Source organism: Caenorhabditis briggsae (assembly GCF_000004555.2).
Source record: "Caenorhabditis briggsae complete genome, chrV, whole genome shotgun sequence".
Taxonomy (NCBI): Eukaryota; Metazoa; Nematoda; class Chromadorea; order Rhabditida; family Rhabditidae; genus Caenorhabditis; species Caenorhabditis briggsae.
The window spans coordinates 8,340,014-8,358,744 of NC_013488.2; the positions used below are offsets into that span (position 1 = coordinate 8,340,014).

Here is an 18,731-nt window from a genome sequence, read left to right on the forward strand (position 1 = left end):
CGAACTGGATGGTTCGGCTGTCGTGCTCGATGACGGTACTTCAGTAGTTGAACTGGATGGTTCGGCTGTCGTGCTCGATGATGGTACTTCACTAGTTGAGCTGGATGGTTCTGCTGTCGTGCTCGAGGAAGGTACTTCAGTAGTTGAACTGGATGGTTCTGCTGTCGTGCTCGATGACGGTACTTCAGTAGTTGAGCTGGATGGTTCTGCTGTCGTGCTCGACGAAGGTACTTCAGTAGTTGAACTGGATGGTTCTGCTGTCGTGCTCGATGACGGTACTTCAGTAGTTGAACTGGATGGTTCGGCTGTCGTGCTCGATGATGGTACTTCACTAGTTGAGCTGGATGGTTCTGCTGTCGTGCTCGAGGAAGGTACTTCAGTAGTTGAACTGGATGGTTCTGCTGTCGTGCTCGATGACGGTACTTCAGTAGTTGAGCTGGATGGTTCTGCTGTCGTGCTCGACGATGGTACTTCAGTAGTTGAGCTGGATGGTTCTGCTGTCGTGCTCGACGATGGTACTTCGGTAGTTGAGCTGGATGGCTCTGCTGTCGTGCTCGATGACGGTACTTCGGTAGTTGAGCTGGATGGTTCTGCTGTCGTGCTCGACGATGGTACTTCGGTAGTTGAGCTTGATGGTTCTGCTGTCGTGCTCGATGACGGTACTTCAGTAGTTGAGCTGGATGGTTCTGCTGTCGTGCTCGACGATGGTACTTCGGTAGTTGAGTTTGATGGTTCTGCTGTCGTGCTCGATGACGGTACTTCAGTAGTTGAGCTGGATGGTTCTGCTGTCGTGCTCGACGATGGTACTTCGGTAGTTGAGCTTGATGGTTCTGCTGTCGTGCTCGATGACGGTACTTCGGTAGTTGAGCTGGATGGTTCTGCTGTCGTGCTCGACGATGGTACTTCGGTAGTTGAGCTTGATGGTTCTGCTGTCGTGCTCGATGACGGTACTTCGGTAGTTGAGCTGGATGGTTCTGCTGTCGTGCTCGACGATGGTACTTCAGTAGTTGAGCTGGATGGTTCTGCTGTCGTGCTCGACGATGGTACTTCGGTAGTTGAGCTGGATGGTTCTGCTGTCGTGCTCGACGATGGTACTTCGGTAGTTGAGCTGGATGGTTCTGCTGTCGTGCTCGATGAAGGTACTTCACTGGTTGAACTGGATGGTTCGGCTGTCGTGCTCGACGATGGTACTTCGGTAGTTGAGCTGGATGGTTCGGCTGTCGTGCTCGATGAAGGTACTTCACTGGTTGAACTGGATGGTTCGGCTGTCGTGCTCGATGATGGTACTTCACTAGTTGAGCTGGATGGTTCTGCTGTCGTGCTCGAGGAAGGTACTTCAGTAGTTGAACTGGATGGTTCTGCTGTCGTGCTCGACGATGGTACTTCGGTAGTTGAGCTGGATGGTTCTGCTGTCGTGCTCGACGATGGTACTTCGGTAGTTGAGCTGGATGGTTCTGCTGTCGTGCTCGACGATGGTACTTCGGTAGTTGAGCTTGATGGTTCTGCTGTCGTGCTCGACGATGGTACTTCAGTAGTTGAGCTTGATGGTTCTGCTGTCGTGATCGATGACGGTACTTCGGTAGTTGAGCTGGATTGTTCTGCTGTCGTGCTCGATGACGGTACTTCGGTAGTTGAGCTGGATGGTTCTGCTGTCGTGCTCGACGATGGTACTTCGGTAGTTGAGCTTGATGGTTCTGCTGTCGTGCTCGATGACGGTACTTCGGTAGTTGAGCTGGATGGTTCTGCTGTCGTGCTCGACGATGGTACTTCAGTAGTTGAGCTGGATGGTTCTGCTGTCGTGCTCGATGACGGTAATTCAGTAGTTGAGCTGGATGGTTCTGCTGTCGTGCTCGATGACGGTACTTCGGTAGTTGAGCTTGATGGTTCTGCTGTCGTGCTCGACGATGGTACTTCAGTAGTTGAGCTGGATGGTTCTGCTGTCGTGCTCGATGACGGTAATTCAGTAGTTGAGCTGGATGGTTCTGCTGTCGTGCTCGATGACGGTACTTCAGTAGTTGAGCTGGATGGTTCTGCTGTCGTGCTCGACGATGGTACTTCAGTAGTTGAGCTTGATGGTTCTGCTGTCGTGCTCGACGATGGTACTTCAGTAGTTGAGCTTGATGGTTCTGCTGTCGTGCTCGATGACGGTACTTCGGTAGTTGAGCTGGATGGTTCTGCTGTCGTGCTCGATGACGGTACTTCAGTAGTTGAGCTGGATGGTTCTGCTGTCGTGCTCGACGATGGTACTTCAGTAGTTGTGCTGGATGGTTCTGCTGTCGTGCTCGATGACGGTAATTCAGTAGTTGAGCTGGATGGTTCTGCTGTCGTGCTCGACGATGGTACTTCAGTAGTTGAGCTTGATGGTTCTGCTGTCGTGCTCGATGACGGTACTTCGGTAGTTGAGCTGGATGGTTCTGCTGTCGTGCTCGACGATGGTACTTCAGTAGTTGAGCTGGATGGTTCTGCTGTCGTGCTCGATGACGGTACTTCGGTAGTTGAGCTTGATGGTTCTGCTGTCGTGCTCGATGACGGTAATTCAGTAGTTGAGCTGGATGGTTCTGCTGTTGTGCTCGATGAAGGTACTTCAGTAGTTGAACTAGATGGTTCGGCTGTCGTGCTCGAGGATGGTACTTCAGTAGTTGAACTGGATGGTTCTGCTGTCGTGCTCGAGGAAGGTACTTCAGTAGTTGAACTGGATGGTTCTGCTGTCGTGCTCGATGACGGTACTTCAGTAGTTGAGCTGGATGGTTCTGCTGTCGTGCTCGAGGAAGGTACTTCAGTAGTTGAACTGGATGGTTCTGCTGTCGTGCTCGATGACGGTACTTCAGTAGTTGAACTGGATGGTTCTGCTGTCGTGCTCGACGATGGTACTTCGGTAGTTGAGCTGGATGGTTCTGCTTTCGTGCTCGACGATGGTACTTCGGTAGTTAAGCTGGATGGTTCTGCTGTCGTGCTCGATGACGGTACTTCAGTAGTTGAGCTGGATGGTTCTGCTGTCGTGCTCGACGATGGTACTTCAGTAGTTGAGCTGGATGGTTCTGCTGTCGTGCTCGACGATGGTACTTCGGTAGTTGAGCTGGATGGTTCTGCTGTCGTGCTCGACGATGGTACTTCGGTAGTTGAGCTGGATGGTTCTGCTGTCGTGCTCGATGAAGGTACTTCACTGGTTGAACTGGATGGTTCGGCTGTCGTGCTCGACGATGGTACTTCGGTAGTTGAGCTGGATGGTTCGGCTGTCGTGCTCGATGAAGGTACTTCACTGGTTGAACTGGATGGTTCGGCTGTCGTGCTCGATGATGGTACTTCACTAGTTGAGCTGGATGGTTCTGCTGTCGTGCTCGAGGAAGGTACTTCAGTAGTTGAACTGGATGGTTCTGCTGTCGTGCTCGATGACGGTACTTCAGTAGTTGAGCTGGATGGTTCTGCTGTCGTGCTCGACGATGGTACTTCAGTAGTTGAGCTGGATGGTTCTGCTGTCGTGCTCGACGATGGTACTTCGGTAGTTGAGCTGGATGGTTCTGCTGTCGTGCTCGACGATGGTACTTCGGTAGTTGAGCTGGATGGTTCTGCTGTCGTGCTCGATGACGGTACTTCGGTAGTTGAGCTGGATGGTTCTGCTGTCGTGCTCGACGATGGTACTTCGGTAGTTGAGCTGGATGGTTCTGCTGTCGTGCTCGATGACGGTACTTCGGTAGTTGAGCTGGATGGTTCTGCTGTCGTGCTCGACGATGGTACTTCAGTAGTTGAGCTGGATGGTTCTGCTGTCGTGCTCGACGATGGTACTTCGGTAGTTGAGCTGGATGGTTCTGCTGTCGTGCTCGACGATGGTACTTCGGTAGTTGAGCTGGATGGTTCGGCTGTCGTGCTCGATGACGGTACTTCAGTAGTTGAGCTGGATGGTTCTGCTGTCGTGCTCGATGACGGTACTTCAGTAGTTGAGCTGGATGGTTCTGCTGTCGTGCTCGATGACGACACTTCAGTAGTTGAACTGGATGGTTCGGCTGTCGTGCTCGATGATGGTACTTCAGTAGTTGAACTGGATGGTTCGGCTGTCGTGCTCGATGACGGTACTTCAGTAGTTGAACTGGATGGTTCGGCTGTCGTGCTCGATGATGGTACTTCACTAGTTGAGCTGGATGGTTCTGCTGTCGTGCTCGACGATGGTACTTCGGTAGTTGAGCTGGATGGTTCTGCTGTCGTGCTCGATGACGGTACTTCAGTAGTCGAGCTGGATGGTTCTGCTGTCGTGCTCGACGATGGTACTTCGGTAGTTGAGCTGGATGGTTCTGCTGTCGTGCTCGACGATGGTACTTCGGTAGTTGAGCTGGATGGTTCTGCTTTCGTGCTCGACGATGGTACTTCGGTAGTTGAGCTGGATGGTTCTGCTGTCGTGCTCGATGACGGTACTTCAGTAGTTGAGCTGGATGGTTCTGCTGTCGTGCTCGACGATGGTACTTCAGTAGTTGAGCTGGATGGTTCTGCTGTCGTGCTCGACGATGGTACTTCGGTAGTTGAGCTGGATGGTTCTGCTGTCGTGCTCGACGATGGTACTTCGGTAGTTGAGCTGGATGGTTCTGCTGTCGTGCTCGATGACGGTACTTCGGTAGTTGAGCTGGATGGTTCTGCTGTCGTGCTCGACGATGGTACTTCGGTAGTTGAGCTTGATGGTTCTGCTGTCGTGCTCGATGACGGTACTTCAGTAGTTGAGCTGGATGGTTCTGCTGTCGTGCTCGACGATGGTACTTCAGTAGTTGAGCTTGATGGTTCTGCTGTCGTGCTCGATGACGGTACTTCAGTAGTTGAGCTGGATGGTTCTGCTGTCGTGCTCGACGATGGTACTTCGGTAGTTGAGCTGGATGGTTCTGCTGTCGTGCTCGACGATGGTACTTCGGTAGTTGAGCTGGATGGTTCGGCTGTCGTGCTCGATGAAGGTACTTCACTGGTTGAACTGGATGGTTCTGCTGTCGTGCTCGAGGAAGGTACTTCAGTAGTTGAACTGGATGGTTCTGCTGTCGTGCTCGACGATGGTACTTCAGTAGTTGAGCTGGATGGTTCTGCTGTCGTGCTCGACGATGGTACTTCAGTAGTTGAGCTGGATGGTTCTGCTGTCGTGCTCGACGATGGTACTTCAGTAGTTGAGCTTGATGGTTCTGCTGTCGTGCTCGACGATGGTACTTCAGTAGTTGAGCTTGATGGTTCTGCTGTCGTGCTCGATGACGGTACTTCAGTAGTTGAGCTGGATGGTTCTGCTGTCGTTCTCGATGACGGTACTTCAGTAGTTGAGCTGGATGGTTCTGCTGTCGTGCTCGACGATGGTACTTCGGTAGTTGAGCTGGATGGTTCTGCTGTCGTGCTCGACGATGGTACTTCGGTAGTTGAGCTGGATGGTTCGGCTGTCGTGCTCGATGATGGTACTTCACTAGTTGAGCTGGATGGTTCTGCTGTCGTGCTCGACGATGGTACTTCGGTAGTTGAGCTTGATGGTTCTGCTGTCGTGCTCGACGATGGTACTTCAGTAGTTGAGCTGGATGGTTCTGCTGTCGTGCTCGATGACGGTAATTCAGTAGTTGAGCTGGATGGTTCTGCTGTCGTGCTCGATGACGGTAATTCAGTAGTTGAGCTGGATGGTTCTGCTGTCGTGCTCGACGATGGTACTTCAGTAGTTGAGCTTGATGGTTCTGCTGTCGTGCTCGACGATGGTACTTCGGTAGTTGAGCTGGATGGTTCTGCTGTCGTGCTCGACGATGGTACTTCAGTGGTTGAGCTGGATGGTTCTGCTGTCGTGCTCGATGACGGCAATTCAGTAGTTGAGCTGGATGGTTCTGCTGTTGTGCTCGACGACCTTACTTCGGTAGTTGAGCTGGATGGTGCTACTGTGGTAGTTGGAGCATTCGATGTGGCCGATTCTATAAATCTGAGCCTGTTTTCTGTCGCAGCTAAGCAAGTTACCTGCGGGAGGACCAGGTGGGCCCGGTGGTCCATCTGGACCAGGAGGGCCCGGTGGTCCATCTGGACCAGGCGGGCCGTCAGGACCTGGTGGACCGGGTGGTCCTGGAGGCCCAGGGGGACCCTCTTCTTCCGCTGAAAAATTTTTATTTATTTTCATTAAAATATATTGCGGTAAAGGTTTTTTTTCAATTTTGGGCATGGGCGGAAATAATTTTTATTAATGCAATTTTTCAAAAACTTCATATATTGAAATGTTTTCTTCCACTCCCAACTATCTATGGATAAACCTGAGTAATTTTTTATAAACAAAATTCAAGTATTCCGTTAAGCAAAAATTGTTGTAACCCAAAAGGTTTTCGTTCTTGTTATAACTGTCAATTTTGAACAAAGCTTCTTAATTGATGCGTTTGAAAAGTCAAAAACTCACAATCGTAATCTTCATAAATGATATCACCAGGTGAATAATAAACCGGTGGATTATAAACTGGCGGAGCTGCGGGATTATACCCTGTCTGTCTATTGTAATTATTATTCTGGTTTCCATATCTGAATGCAATAGATATTGAAATAAAAGAAACGAAGAACAAGATATGCTTTACCATGATTCTTGATGACGTTCATCCGGTTTTCTTTCTATTTTATACTTCTCTCGAAAATTTTCAGATGGCTCATATTGATATTGCGTACGTGATCCAATCATAAACTGTCCACAACATATATTGTTTCCAGATCTGATCCAATGATTTCTAATCGTATTTTGTGTTGTTTTCATACAGAGATCTGTTTCAAAAAGTCACGTACGGTTCTGTTCCAAAGGATGCAAACTGTTCTTTCAGCCCAAGCCGAAAATTCAAAAAGATAACAAAAGATTCAGTATCCGAAAAACTGACAAATCACATATGAAAATGTTCATTTTAAATGTTCAAAAGTTACTCTCAAGTATGAGAATCTGGACAATTATCGTAAACACTATAATAGAACAACACACTTAACTTTCAAGTTCGATCAAATTTATCTCTGTGTCTGTGTAAGATATCTAAAAGTTGTCAAGTAAAAAAATGTTAATTATAATATCAAAACTATTTTGTTAGTTGACCACTACTTGATGTCTTCTACAGAAACCGAGATAAACTGGCTCAAACTTAAAATTTAGGGGAGGCGTTCTACTAGAGATTTTAATTTACGGTAAGACTTCACGGTTTTCAAGTCGGTAAAACTTTAAGACTTTTCCTTGTGGCCAGTACTCCAAAATCTAACAATAATGGACAAATCCAAATGTAATTTTCATATTTACATCGAGTTATGTATGTAATCGGAATCGACGGAAAACCACTAGAAACTGAGAAAAAGATTATTACTGAAAATTTTGAGCAGTCTTGTTGAAATATCATTTTTATAGTCAATAGCTTTTTCTGTACTTCAACTTATTTCCAGAGCCTGAATTTTGTGAGTCAAAATAAATCGAAAGTATAAAATTTATTCCAAATTTCAAAATCATTCAATTAAATTCAGAAGACACATGGAGCTGGCTTTCCACACATGAACAGCTTGGCTGGCCTGAAATCCCACTCTGAGCACCTGAAAAAAGTATTTATTTATTTATTTGAAATCACTCAACTCGTCTTGTCTTACTTTACAGAATACATCTTATTATTCTTGGTCCAGACACCAAAACACATTTTCTTTCCATTGTTTCTGGAAAAAGTTCTCCGTTGATGTCTATGAATTTCTTTCAAAACTCACGGGTTTGGTTGTTGATTTGCGAAAAGAGTTTCGAATAACTTGGTTCCAGTTGTAAAACCATCTGTCCACTGGTTACCCTGAAATATGGGATCGCTTAAGTGGAATTTGATTCAAACTACTTTGGTGCTGGAGCAAGTGGATGTGATCTTGTGACATTCATCCTTTCTCCGAGCTCCAATAATAACAATCGGTTGAACAGTGCTGATAAATGAGAAAGAGGATCTGAACGTATCTGAAAAATAATGGTTCCCCAAATCTCTAACTTTTTATCCTTACTGTATGCTGCTAAATACTCGGTCTGGTTCTGGAAACCTGTCAAGACAGCTCCTTTTTGTTTGCATTCCATATCAAGATTTCCAAAGAGATTCATCTTGTATTGTTTGTTGGTCTTTTTCATTTTAATACACCACACAAGCTCAGATCCACCCTTGTTTCGTGAAGTTGCATAATAGCCAGCTGGACATTCGTATTTACATGCTAAAATGATCTATAATTAAATTTTTTCTGTGTTCAATGTGCTTACAAGATGATCCTGGTGGCCCAGCTGGCCCTTCGCTTCCTGCTTTTCCTATATTTCCAACTTTTCCTGGAGGTCCAGGTTTACCAGGGGCCCCACGAATGTATCGAATTTCCGCTGTAAATGAAAAAAAAACATTTTAGCATTACCTGGGATCGTAACTCACGTTCAAAGTTATCCGGATAGTAATGTATGTCATTTGATGGACCATGAGGACCATTTCGGTAATTAGCACTCACCACACCCAGTGAAGTGACTGCGATCAACACAGCTGTACGAATCATTCTGTATCAGGATATTCGAAAGAATTTCAGCCCTTTTATAGTGTGTCTCTGATCTTTCGAGTCTGTTCCACTGCGCTTATGTATTCCAAAACATTTATGTTTTTGGATGAGGATGATTGGGTTTTTGGGTGATATGCATCCAAGAAGATATTCTGATACAAGTCACGTATGATCTTATAGTGTTGAGGATTTTCAGAGATAGAGCAGGGGTCTTTCAGGGATTATCAAGCTTGTATCGTAGAGGAAAACCCAAGCACTGCCAGGTAAACTCCAGAAGGGAACCGAATGATTTGTTTTGAATTCTAGCTACTCATATTATCTTACTACTTGAAGTCAGCATAAAAAATGTTTATTTGATTTGATTGAATTTTTCTCCATCACACAAAAGCCTTTTTTTTTCAAGGACACATTTCTGTTATGAATTGATCAGAGACATGGGTTCCAATAAGAGATCAAGGGGTTCGGTTTAACCAAGAAAAAACAAATAAATATCGGAAAACCTTATTGGTTAATATCAAAATTTCGCCCGCCAACTCTTGGTTTTAATCAACATCTTGGACTGACGGTTGAACTTTTTGGACGACGGGGATCTCCCCTGGGAGACACAGCTGCTTCGTATTTACGAGAGTTCTCTTGAATCGATGATTCTTTTAATGAAGTGGTACGTAGACAGATTATATCTGAAACACACAATAGTACAAAAAATCCCTAGAAGTCTATCCAAAATTACTGAGTAGTGTGCGTCGATAGACGTTAACAAGGAACAAAACAGCAAAGGGATCCACCCCCGGATATAACTGTCCCATTATGGTCTGGTAATTGGCCAGAGCTCCGAGTTGAAGATTGATAAGTGGACAAGCGTAAAGGAATAAGAGAGGGGCGTACATAAATATCATTGGGATCGCAGCCTAGAAATGAATTATGATTATCTTTATGATCCTTGGATTTACCTGAACAGCCAACGCTCTGAAAAGTTGCATCTGGAGTTCTTTTGTTTTTATAGACATTCCTTTATGTTTACTGATAGTTGAATATGTCTTGAAAGCGCAATAGAATAGTGTCCCAAACGAAACCAACATTATGATAACATGCTGTATGATCCCTATGATGTTCAGCATGATCACTTTTCGAGTTCCCTCATCATTTTCAAACTTGAAACTTTTAAATGAGTCATTTTCTATTAAATAATATGTTATCTTACATATCTGTAGGGAACGTAGTCTACAAAGTTGGCATCTAATCCATATGATTGGTTGACAATGTTCAAGAACACTTTCTAAGTTCTGTCGCTTTGGGGGAATAGGAAAAACGCGGCTGACTCCAACTTAATGCAATGCAGAATGCTCCGAAAATCCAGAAGAAGAACCGAATTCCTTGAAATTTTACTACTTGTTGGGGCATACAAGTAGCTATGTATCGATACAGAAATTGAAGAGCAAATAGTACAAAACTCATGGCATAACATCCACAGTACATGGCTGGAAAATTCCAAAGTTGAAAATATCAATACTTCTGTGGGAAACTCACTTGTGGTGAGATGAGAAGCAAACTTTGACATTTGAAACCATTTTCTCTGCATAACAAAAAGTGTATCGTCGTAAATGTGAATAATCGGTCGGAGGAACATTTCGACCGCCGAATAAAACATAGTGAAGCAGCAGAAGAAAATTAAGATACTTTTGTAGGGACCTTTCACCGGGGAGACTTTACAGAGGATCAGTGCCAAAAGGGTGCAATTAGAGAATAAGGAAAAGGTGATTCCAAACATTCCAGTTGCATTTGTTATGCTGATCCAGACTGCATCAGACATCCTTCAAAAGAGAACGACAAATGGCTTGGTGTCGGGGAGAGCAGGCCAAATTGGTTTTTCTTTTATTCTGATTTTGGTTATATAGATCATAACTTGATGGCGGAATTTTATGACGTATTTTGTCTTGGGAATAAGATAATAATTTCGAAGAATAAGACAATCGAACTCCGGAGATCAACACATTTAAGGCAGCTGAAGTTCTTGGTAGTCTCGGACCGGAACACGAAAAAATCTGAAAACAACAATTAACGAAAATGCGTTAAAAAGCTCAATTGAGTCTCTAATAAGACTTTATATTTGAAATACGAAATAGTCAGTCTTGACAAATATATTTTGATCCTTTTGGTTTTCCAATCAGATTGTATGATTTGTTTTGATGTCAATGTATTGTCTGTCGATGTGTTTCTTTTTTAGATGATTCAAGGTTTATAGGACAACGGACAAAGCTGGATGATAAAAAACACAGTGAAATGAGATTATCAGAAAACATTCAGAACTGCGTAGAAGCAAAAGTTGAAGAAGATGATGGTTTGATTTTCAAGGAACTGAGTCCCATGGAAATATCATAATGGGAGCTTGTCTGTTCAGAGTTTCTGCGGTAGATTATTGCAGGACAAATTTTTGCTGAAAGGAGAAATTATTAAATATTTCTGGAATTTTCTGAAGCTTACACAAAATAGTTTTTCGATACGAATCTATTATTAAAAGTACAACAAATGGATCTATTCCAGGATACAGTTGAGCCATCACTGTCTGATAATTGATAATTGCCCCAAGTTGCAGGTCAAAATAAGGACAAGAAAACATGAACCCGATAGGCATGTACATCATCATCATTGACAAGCAAGTCTGAAAATCGAACAACAATAACGAATGAGGAATTTGATAAATCTACCTGGACCACAAGAGCCCGGAAAAGTTGAAGCTGGAAACTTCGAGTTTTCGTGGACATTCCAACATGCTCTTTTATATTCAAATATGTTTTTATACCACAATAAAACAGAGTTCCAAAGCTCAAGCTCTGTAAATTAAATACTTGTTGCAGTATACAAACTACACCACTCACTATAACCAAACCATGTTGCAAAACTCCAAAGAAGCTCAAAATATTGACATGTCTAGTATGGTTTTCATCGGTGTCGAACTGAAAATTAAATTCCTGTTTTGAAAAAATCAAATTTAGTACAGCTCACATATTTATATGCCACATAGCTGGTCCAGTATGGATCAAGATCATATGATGAATTGATAACATACAGGAAACTTTCAGTGGTTCTGTTCGTTTGAGGAAACATAAAAGCAGCAGCTAGTCCCCAGCTGGTAGCCAGTGATAAGATAAGAGCTAACCAATAATAGAAGTAGCATCCAGTAAAAAACACAACTAAATGAGGTCTGAAATATATGTATGTGTCTTAAAAGTGAAAGTCTAGAAATAGAGCTTACTTGCAAACTGCAACGTACCGGTACAAAAACTGTAAAGCAAACAGGCAAAAGCTCATTGCGTAGCACCAACAATACATGGCTGAAATATTCCCACTACTTATTTCTATGAAATTTTCGGTCTTACTTGGAATCAATCTAGTCAAACCGGGCGATAGGTCAAACATCTTTCTCTGTATCAACCAGAGTGTATCATCATAAATATGAATAAGAGGCCTCAGAATCATTTCTACTAGAGAATAGAACATTGTGAAGATACAAAATACGATGAGCATTCTCTTGTATGCTCCTTTAATAGGAGAGCTGTGAGATAAAATCAAAAACAAAAGAACTGAACTTGAAAAAGCAGTTAAACAAAATCCAATGGGTCCCACAACATCGCAGATGGCAATCCAGTGACGATCGGCCATATCTATAGGAATACACCTAAATTTGGAAGATATGTAAGATGTTCTATTTGAAAAGAGTGGTGAAGAATTTGAATTAAGAAGCTATTCAACTTCAAGCACAGGACTACTAAAACATAATGACGGAGTAGTCTGAGACGGTTACTCATTTGGTGGAAAACTATGAATCAGTCTTCAAATTCAGACTCGTTTTTTTTAATAAAAAATCATAGATCTTAAATTTAAACATTCATAGCTGAAATTTTAAACACTGATCACTGTTAAAACCTGTAATAGAAGGGTCCCCACACTTCAAGTTTGAGTTCGTTTACATTGGCTCCTGTGAAAAATATCAAAAGAGGTCAACTGATAAAATTTTTGCGACATTATGATAAACATTTTTTTCATTAACAACCGTCTGGTATATTTTACGGGAATCGAGAGAAAATGGCGCAAAGTTTTAAGAGGCCCTTCTGTTACAGGCTTTATGGGATATGAAAGAATTATAGGAATGAGTTTATCTAATCTAAATAAAACAAAGAAACGAATGAGTTTCGCTGGTTCTAGATGAGTTCATTATGTAATATAATCACTTAACTGTCTTCAAAATTGAGATACGAGAAACTGATGTGGGATTTGATGAGTTCTTTAGATAGACAATAACATGTATCAATTAAGAGAAAACAACGAATCCTTGGAGATTCAGAACACTATTTCATAGATGTATAACTGTGGTTCCGATATTAGAGTTTATGTCGTTTGAGATCTATGCAAAATTGAATTGAAAACGTTCAGAATCAAAATTGTATGAATAATATGTTCTAGGACATCCGACTGGTTGAAGTCAATCCATTCGAAGAAATCGAAGGTTTGACAGAAACTGAAAACATGGACACGTCCGGTTGAGAAATCGTTTTATGAAGAACCTTCTTATGCAAAAATCGTGGGCAGATGCTATCTGAAATTATCAGTTAATACTGTTCCTACTCGTATAACCTACTAAGAATGGTTCTTCTATATGCATCAATTAGAAAAAGAACTACGAACGGATCGATTCCAGGATACAGTTGAGCCATAACAGTTTGATAATTAGTGACTGCGCCGAGTTGTAAATCAAAATAAGGACAAGAAAACATGAACCCAATCGGAATGTACATCATAAACATTGGAAGGCAAGTCTGAATCGAAATTGAGTAATTACTTAGCAATGGTAATATACCTGAGCAACAAGAGCTCTGAAAAGTTGTAGCTGAAGACTTCGAGTTTTTTCGGACATTCCTGTGTGCTTTTTGATGTTCACATACGTTTGTACACCGCAATAAAACAATGTGCCAAAGCTCAAACTCTGAAAACGCATTCAATTTTTTTGGATTTCCAAAAATATAACTGACTATTACAAGACCATGTTGCAAAACGCCAAAGAAACTGAGAACATTTATGTGCCGAACATGATTCTCATCGGTGTCAAACTGCAATTAACTGTTAATTTAATGGATTTAGGTAGAGTTCTCACATATTTATAAGCCACATAATCTGCCCAATACGGATCCAAGTCGTAAGAAGTTTCGATGACATAAAGAAAACTTTCGGTCGTTCGATTCGTTTGGGGGAACATAAAAGCAGCAGTCAAACCCCAGCTTGTAGCAAGTGATAAGATAAGAGCCAACCAGTAATAAAAGTAGCAGCCAGCAAAGTAGCCGACGTATTGAGGTCTGGAATTTTTAGTGTGTCAGAATTGAACTATATCATGACTTCAATACTTGCACACTGCCACATATCGATATAAGAATTGTAGAGCAAAAAGACAGAAACTCATCGCGTAGCACCAACAGTAAGTAGCTAAAGTATCCGATTTTGATTAATTGTTTCTGTATTGAAATCTTACTTGGGATCAATCTTGTAATCGTTTTAGACAGATCAAAACGTTTTCTTTGAATCAAAAACAGAGTGTCATCATAGAGATGAATCAGAGGTTGGAGCATTATTTCAACGAATGAATAGAAAACTGTGAAGATACACAATACGATCAACATTTTCTTGTATGGCCCTTTGATTGGTGAACTTCTAGAGAATATTAAAAACAGCAGAGTGGTGTTAGAAATAATTGAGAGGCAAAAGCCAACCGGGCCAGCAGTATCGGTTACAACTATCCATTCTCTATCAGCCATTTCAGAGAATAAAATGAATGCACCAGAAATAGATTTTTCTTTTATACCAGCTTGCATAAAACTAAACCGATGGTCTATGAGATGTAGGCGGTAAACTAGGAAGTTCTCAAATTAAGTAGGTATTCAAAAGCAAAATAGACTTTAGTAAGACCAATGTTACACTTCGGCAAAGAAAATGCTTGATGTTTGTGCTCAAGCAATTCAGATTTAGCTCCAAGAATAAGGTGGAGTTTTGAACAAATAACTATGATGGCTTTTGGTTTTCCGGATTGAATATCTGAAGCTTAAAAAATTGTCTAAAACAATGGAAGAATGAAAAGGAAGGATCAAGGAAATAATAACTTTAGAAATGTGTTCTTTGTTATGATTTTTAGAAAATCCATAAGGAAAAAAAAAGAGGAACGATTTTATTATAATTGGTCCCAGGACAGTTCCCATTCACAACTTTTTTGTGGTTTATACATACAGTGACGCGAAAAAAATCGGATCCCAATAGGGATAAAAACTAAATTTATTGACCGAAGATAGGTTATTGGAGAGATGTACTTCAATCGGAGAGATATACTTTCAAAAGCAGAATTTTTGGGATCCTTTCTGCTTGGCTCAGTATGTTTCTCCGTTTCGACTCTTGGCATGTTGAGAGGAACGTTTCCACATTGTCAGCGATATTCTGAACAAATGAAACTTTTCAAAATAGAAAACGGGTAAGGAACATTTTCATTAATGATCTTCTTGAAAGTATCCCCACTGGTCTCCACTTCTCTGCTTTTGCTGACGAAATAAAACTCTATTCCCAAGATCCCTTCCTTCTACAATCTGGAATCAACACTATAGATACCTGGGCCACTAACAATAAGCTTCCTCTAGCTCATACAAAGACTTCTCTTCTACGCCTTGGTTCAAGAAACAAGCACGCTCCCCTCTTCATCTCCTCCTCAGCTTATGATTCTTCAGACAATATTCGTGATCTAGGACTTATTACCGACTCCAAACTTAAGTTCACCCAACACATAAACAAATCGGTTGCTGTTTCACTTCTCCGATCCAAACAACTTTTGAAACCTTTCAAATCCACCAACCCCTCTTTCTACCTTCACTTATTCAGAACCTACGTACTCCCCTCTCTTGAGTACTGTTCAGTAATTTGTTCTCCTCCCCCCAATTCCAAACTCTCTCAAAAACTCGAATCCCCACTCCGTTTCTTCACCCGTAAAGTCTTCCAGAAATGCAATTTCTCATACTCTTCTTATCAAGATCGTCTCTCCCAACTTGACCTCTTCTCTACCAGACATCGTAGACTTAAATCTAAACTTATGCTGCTTTACAAAATGATTAGTGACGCCTCTTATATGCCAGAATTATCCTCTTTCTTAAAAATTTCCGACTGTCCTAGGAGACCTATGACCCATATTCTCTCAGATAAATGTTCCGATGACTTCTTTTTCACCACCGCCCCTATTTGGAATGCAATTGTAAGGAATACTCCCCAATTTTTAACTCCCGGTCAATTTTCTACCTTAATCCAATCTTCCATCACCTGGTTTTAGTTTTCTGCTCACCTTTTCCCTTTTTTTAAAATATCTTGCCAACCTTACATGTTTACCATTTTCTTCCCCATTCTCTAGGTTCATCTCGTTAGGGATTTTATCTAGAGCTCCCGTTATAACTTTTGTGCCATATTTTCTTCTGATCAATAAATTATTATATATTTAGGCACCACAACAAAATTTTCAAAATAGACTTTTCCCAGTTTTTATTGTTGGATTGTATTCTCCTACTTTATAGAAGTCCATTCCCAAAATTTCAGGGAAAAATCTTCATTCAATCCCGAGTTACAGCCCCTTTTATACCAGACCTCAATGTACTGAATTTCTCCTCATTTTTTTGCGGTGCGCAGAAAAGTGGGCGGGGCTTAGCTGCGGCGCGGTTTCATTGTGGCGCTATTCCGAGCGCTGTTTTTTCATCAAAATCGCATCTTGGTTTGTCGGAAAAGCAGTTTTTAGGGTAAAAAAACGAAAAGAATAAGTTTATAACATTCAGACTTCAAAATTTTACTATAATTTATTGATTAACAATACCTCCTTTCCTCCGTTTTTCTGGGGGCTCAGGATCCATTTTTGAAGATGAATCAGACATATCGTAATTATAATTATAGTAAAAACAACAAAATCACAAACTTTCTGAATTACTACGGTACTTTCTGTTTTGTGCAAACACCGTGGCCCATTGAAAAAAGGAAAAAAAAAACAAAAAAACCCCATGGGAGATGCGAACTTCGGTCTTCAGATCGGTGCGCGCGCCCACTAACCAGTCTGCCACCGCTGCACTTCTCTTGGAAGCAATAGATGAGAGTGAGGAAAGGACGACTTTTCATTGCCTGCCGTCTCCTTCCGGTGTTGCCTCTTTCCTATTTTTTACAAGTTGTTCCATGATAGATAAGGAAACAGACGTATAACACATTAAGGGCGTCGATAGAATTTTTTAATTATAATTGCTCTTAGTGGCAAATTTTGCGTAGAATCTTATGGTGAAAAGAAAATCGGTGGCGCTCACCTGTGTCACCTTCAAAACTTCCAAAAACTGAAAATTTTGAAAGTTTGGAATTTTCGGATGAGTATCAAAACTACTTAGAGGTATTCAATCTTTCTGAAAATTGGCAGAAGTATACACAAGACTTAGTTTTACCATAATATGCAAAAAAAAAATTGGGGTCATCGCTGAAATTTTTTATTTATTTTAGCTGGAACTTTGGCTGAAAATTGTGAAACAAGGGCGTCGTTAGAATTTTGATTTTATTTCAAAATCCAATCCCCCAGTTCAAAAACTATCAGAATCCATTAAAAAATCTAATGGCGCGAACTTCCATCCAACACTTTTAGTCCACTTTGTCAGTCCCACTTCTATTTTTCGAAGTTTTCGAATCAAAATAATAAAGTTATCGAAGAACTGATAATTTCATTGGATTCAGCGTAGTCGATTACATAGGGACAAGTTCTCACCAAAAAAATAATGGGTTTCTAACGCCCGGTACAAGCCTTCAAAGATGGATTTCTGAAAAGGGGAGAAAAATTTGGTCGCCCCGCCCCCTTTCATTGCGGTGCCTATATATATTATATAACTTTAAACTGGACCAGACTTAAATTGGAAAACACAATCCGGAAAATCGGATATCCGATTGTTTCCGTTTTTTTTTTCGAAAAACTTAATTCAACACCGCATAGAGCAATAACTTCAGGTTTGAAAAGGCGAAAATCAACATTAATATTGCCGGTGCTCCTTTTACGTATCGTTCTTTTCAGAATGATTTTTTTTGAAACAAATCGGAAAATCGGATTATCCGTTTTCAGACTCCGAGCAAACCGAAACAGGGCCCGAGTCTGAGAATGCGAAAACTTATTTTTCCAACAGTGGTAATATAATTTTAATTGGAAATTACAGGAAAATTTCATGAAGAATATTTTTGAAGCGAATGATGATTTGATAATTCGAGAAGAAACAAATTTACCTTTTAAAATGTTTAAATCAGCGACATTATAATGAAAGTAAGAAGAACGGAACTTCAAAGTTCACATATTACTCCGGTTTGATGTATGTGGCCGGAATTTTCACTTTTTAAAACCTAGAATGTCACTAGTTCATTTGATATGTGTCTCCGCCACTAACTTTTCTTTTAGTGATAAGACTTACCAGAAAGCCATGTGCTGCTGCTGTTGTACTGCTGATAAGCCGGTTTTGCATTGTTTCATTTTGTTTCCTTCTTTCTCGGTGCGTCTCCACTGTGATCATTTTTTTGAAGAATGGTCAATTGGACCAACGCTCGAGATATAATAGCTTTTTGGTACGTTTTCCATCAATTCCTACTTTGACAGACTCTAATTTATTGCAGGCTACTAGGGTTGTGTAACAATTACGGGTATGTCATTATGTTATCAGCTGCGGAAGATATTCTAGATAATCAAAAAGGGACCGGCTCGACGAATACCAGTAACACCTGTGAGGTTTTGAGTTTTTATTCTGGAAAATTTGAGCATTTATATTATTCAGACCGGTTTAACGAGTAGACACTGTAACTCTGTTTCTGCTGGAGCTGTCCTTCTAGCTGATAACCTCCCAGCGTTGGTCGTGCAAACCACGTTTCCATTTTTTATGCATCGATTTCCATTTGGGTGAGTAGCATGACAACTTGAAGTTCATCTGAAGTTCGGTTTCAGATTCCGAGCAGTTATAGTTTTCGTCCTACAAGCAGCTTCATATTTCATAGTTGCATATTCTGGAAGCATTGCAATGTCCCTAGCAGGAGTATGTATGGCATCGTTGGGTCAGGGAATCGGAGAAATTACGTTCTTGGCGATGGCAGCGCATTATGTACCGTAAGTTATCTCCAATTAGTAGCAAAAAATATAAATTGCAAGTGTCTATTGATTCATTAAAGGT

The 18,731-nt window shown here is 41.5% G+C and overlaps 7 protein-coding genes across 7 annotated transcripts in view; 1 reads left to right on the forward strand and 6 right to left on the reverse strand.

The window, feature by feature from the left end:
- Positions 1-5,800: 5,800 nt before the first annotated feature.
- On the reverse strand, positions 5,801-6,551 carry CBG23547 (the record flags this gene model as incomplete). The annotated part of the gene is made up of 2 exons (XM_045237379.1): positions 5,801-6,081; positions 6,377-6,551. 2 exons carry the CDS (start codon positions 6,549-6,551, stop codon positions 5,801-5,803), a joined length of 456 nt encoding a protein of 151 aa, XP_045100865.1.
- A 906-nt stretch (positions 6,552-7,457) lies between these two features.
- On the reverse strand, positions 7,458-8,493 carry CBG27021 (the record flags this gene model as incomplete). The annotated part of the gene is made up of 7 exons (XM_045237380.1): positions 7,458-7,527; positions 7,582-7,644; positions 7,693-7,769; positions 7,812-7,924; positions 7,969-8,169; positions 8,216-8,326; positions 8,376-8,493. 7 exons carry the CDS (start codon positions 8,491-8,493, stop codon positions 7,458-7,460), a joined length of 753 nt encoding a protein of 250 aa, XP_045100574.1.
- A 546-nt stretch (positions 8,494-9,039) lies between these two features.
- Positions 9,040-10,303, reverse strand: CBG23542 (the record flags this gene model as incomplete). The annotated part of the gene is made up of 6 exons (XM_045237381.1): positions 9,040-9,173; positions 9,224-9,401; positions 9,444-9,644; positions 9,695-9,765; positions 9,819-9,971; positions 10,021-10,303. 6 exons carry the CDS (start codon positions 10,301-10,303, stop codon positions 9,040-9,042), a joined length of 1,020 nt encoding a protein of 339 aa, XP_045097729.1.
- Positions 10,304-10,793: 490 nt separating this feature from the next.
- Positions 10,794-12,153, reverse strand: CBG23541 (the record flags this gene model as incomplete). Its single annotated transcript, XM_045237382.1, has 5 exons — positions 10,794-10,927; positions 10,975-11,152; positions 11,199-11,447; positions 11,497-11,695; positions 11,747-12,153. 5 exons carry the CDS (start codon positions 12,151-12,153, stop codon positions 10,794-10,796), a joined length of 1,167 nt encoding a protein of 388 aa, XP_045097730.1.
- A 797-nt stretch (positions 12,154-12,950) lies between these two features.
- Cbr-str-116 lies at positions 12,951-14,297 on the reverse strand (the record flags this gene model as incomplete). The annotated part of the gene is made up of 7 exons (XM_002636751.1): positions 12,951-13,087; positions 13,130-13,307; positions 13,349-13,474; positions 13,521-13,598; positions 13,643-13,841; positions 13,890-13,968; positions 14,015-14,297. The coding sequence occupies 7 exons, from the start codon at positions 14,295-14,297 to the stop codon at positions 12,951-12,953; spliced, it is 1,080 nt and encodes a 359-aa protein (XP_002636797.1).
- Positions 14,298-14,707: 410 nt separating this feature from the next.
- On the reverse strand, positions 14,708-14,932 carry CBG27022 (the record flags this gene model as incomplete). Its single annotated transcript, XM_045237384.1, has 1 exon — positions 14,708-14,932. One exon carries the CDS (start codon positions 14,930-14,932, stop codon positions 14,708-14,710), a length of 225 nt encoding a protein of 74 aa, XP_045100575.1.
- Positions 14,933-18,094: 3,162 nt separating this feature from the next.
- Cbr-ril-2 overlaps positions 18,095-18,731 on the forward strand; it is a gene marked incomplete at both ends in the record, with an annotated part of 6,056 nt that continues 5,419 nt past the window's right edge. Inside the window, 4 exons of the mRNA XM_002636750.1 lie at positions 18,095-18,135; positions 18,184-18,295; positions 18,342-18,463; positions 18,509-18,667. Of these exons, the coding sequence (XP_002636796.1) occupies positions 18,095-18,135; positions 18,184-18,295; positions 18,342-18,463; positions 18,509-18,667 (434 nt within the window). The remainder of the gene's footprint in view (positions 18,136-18,183; positions 18,296-18,341; positions 18,464-18,508; positions 18,668-18,731) is intronic.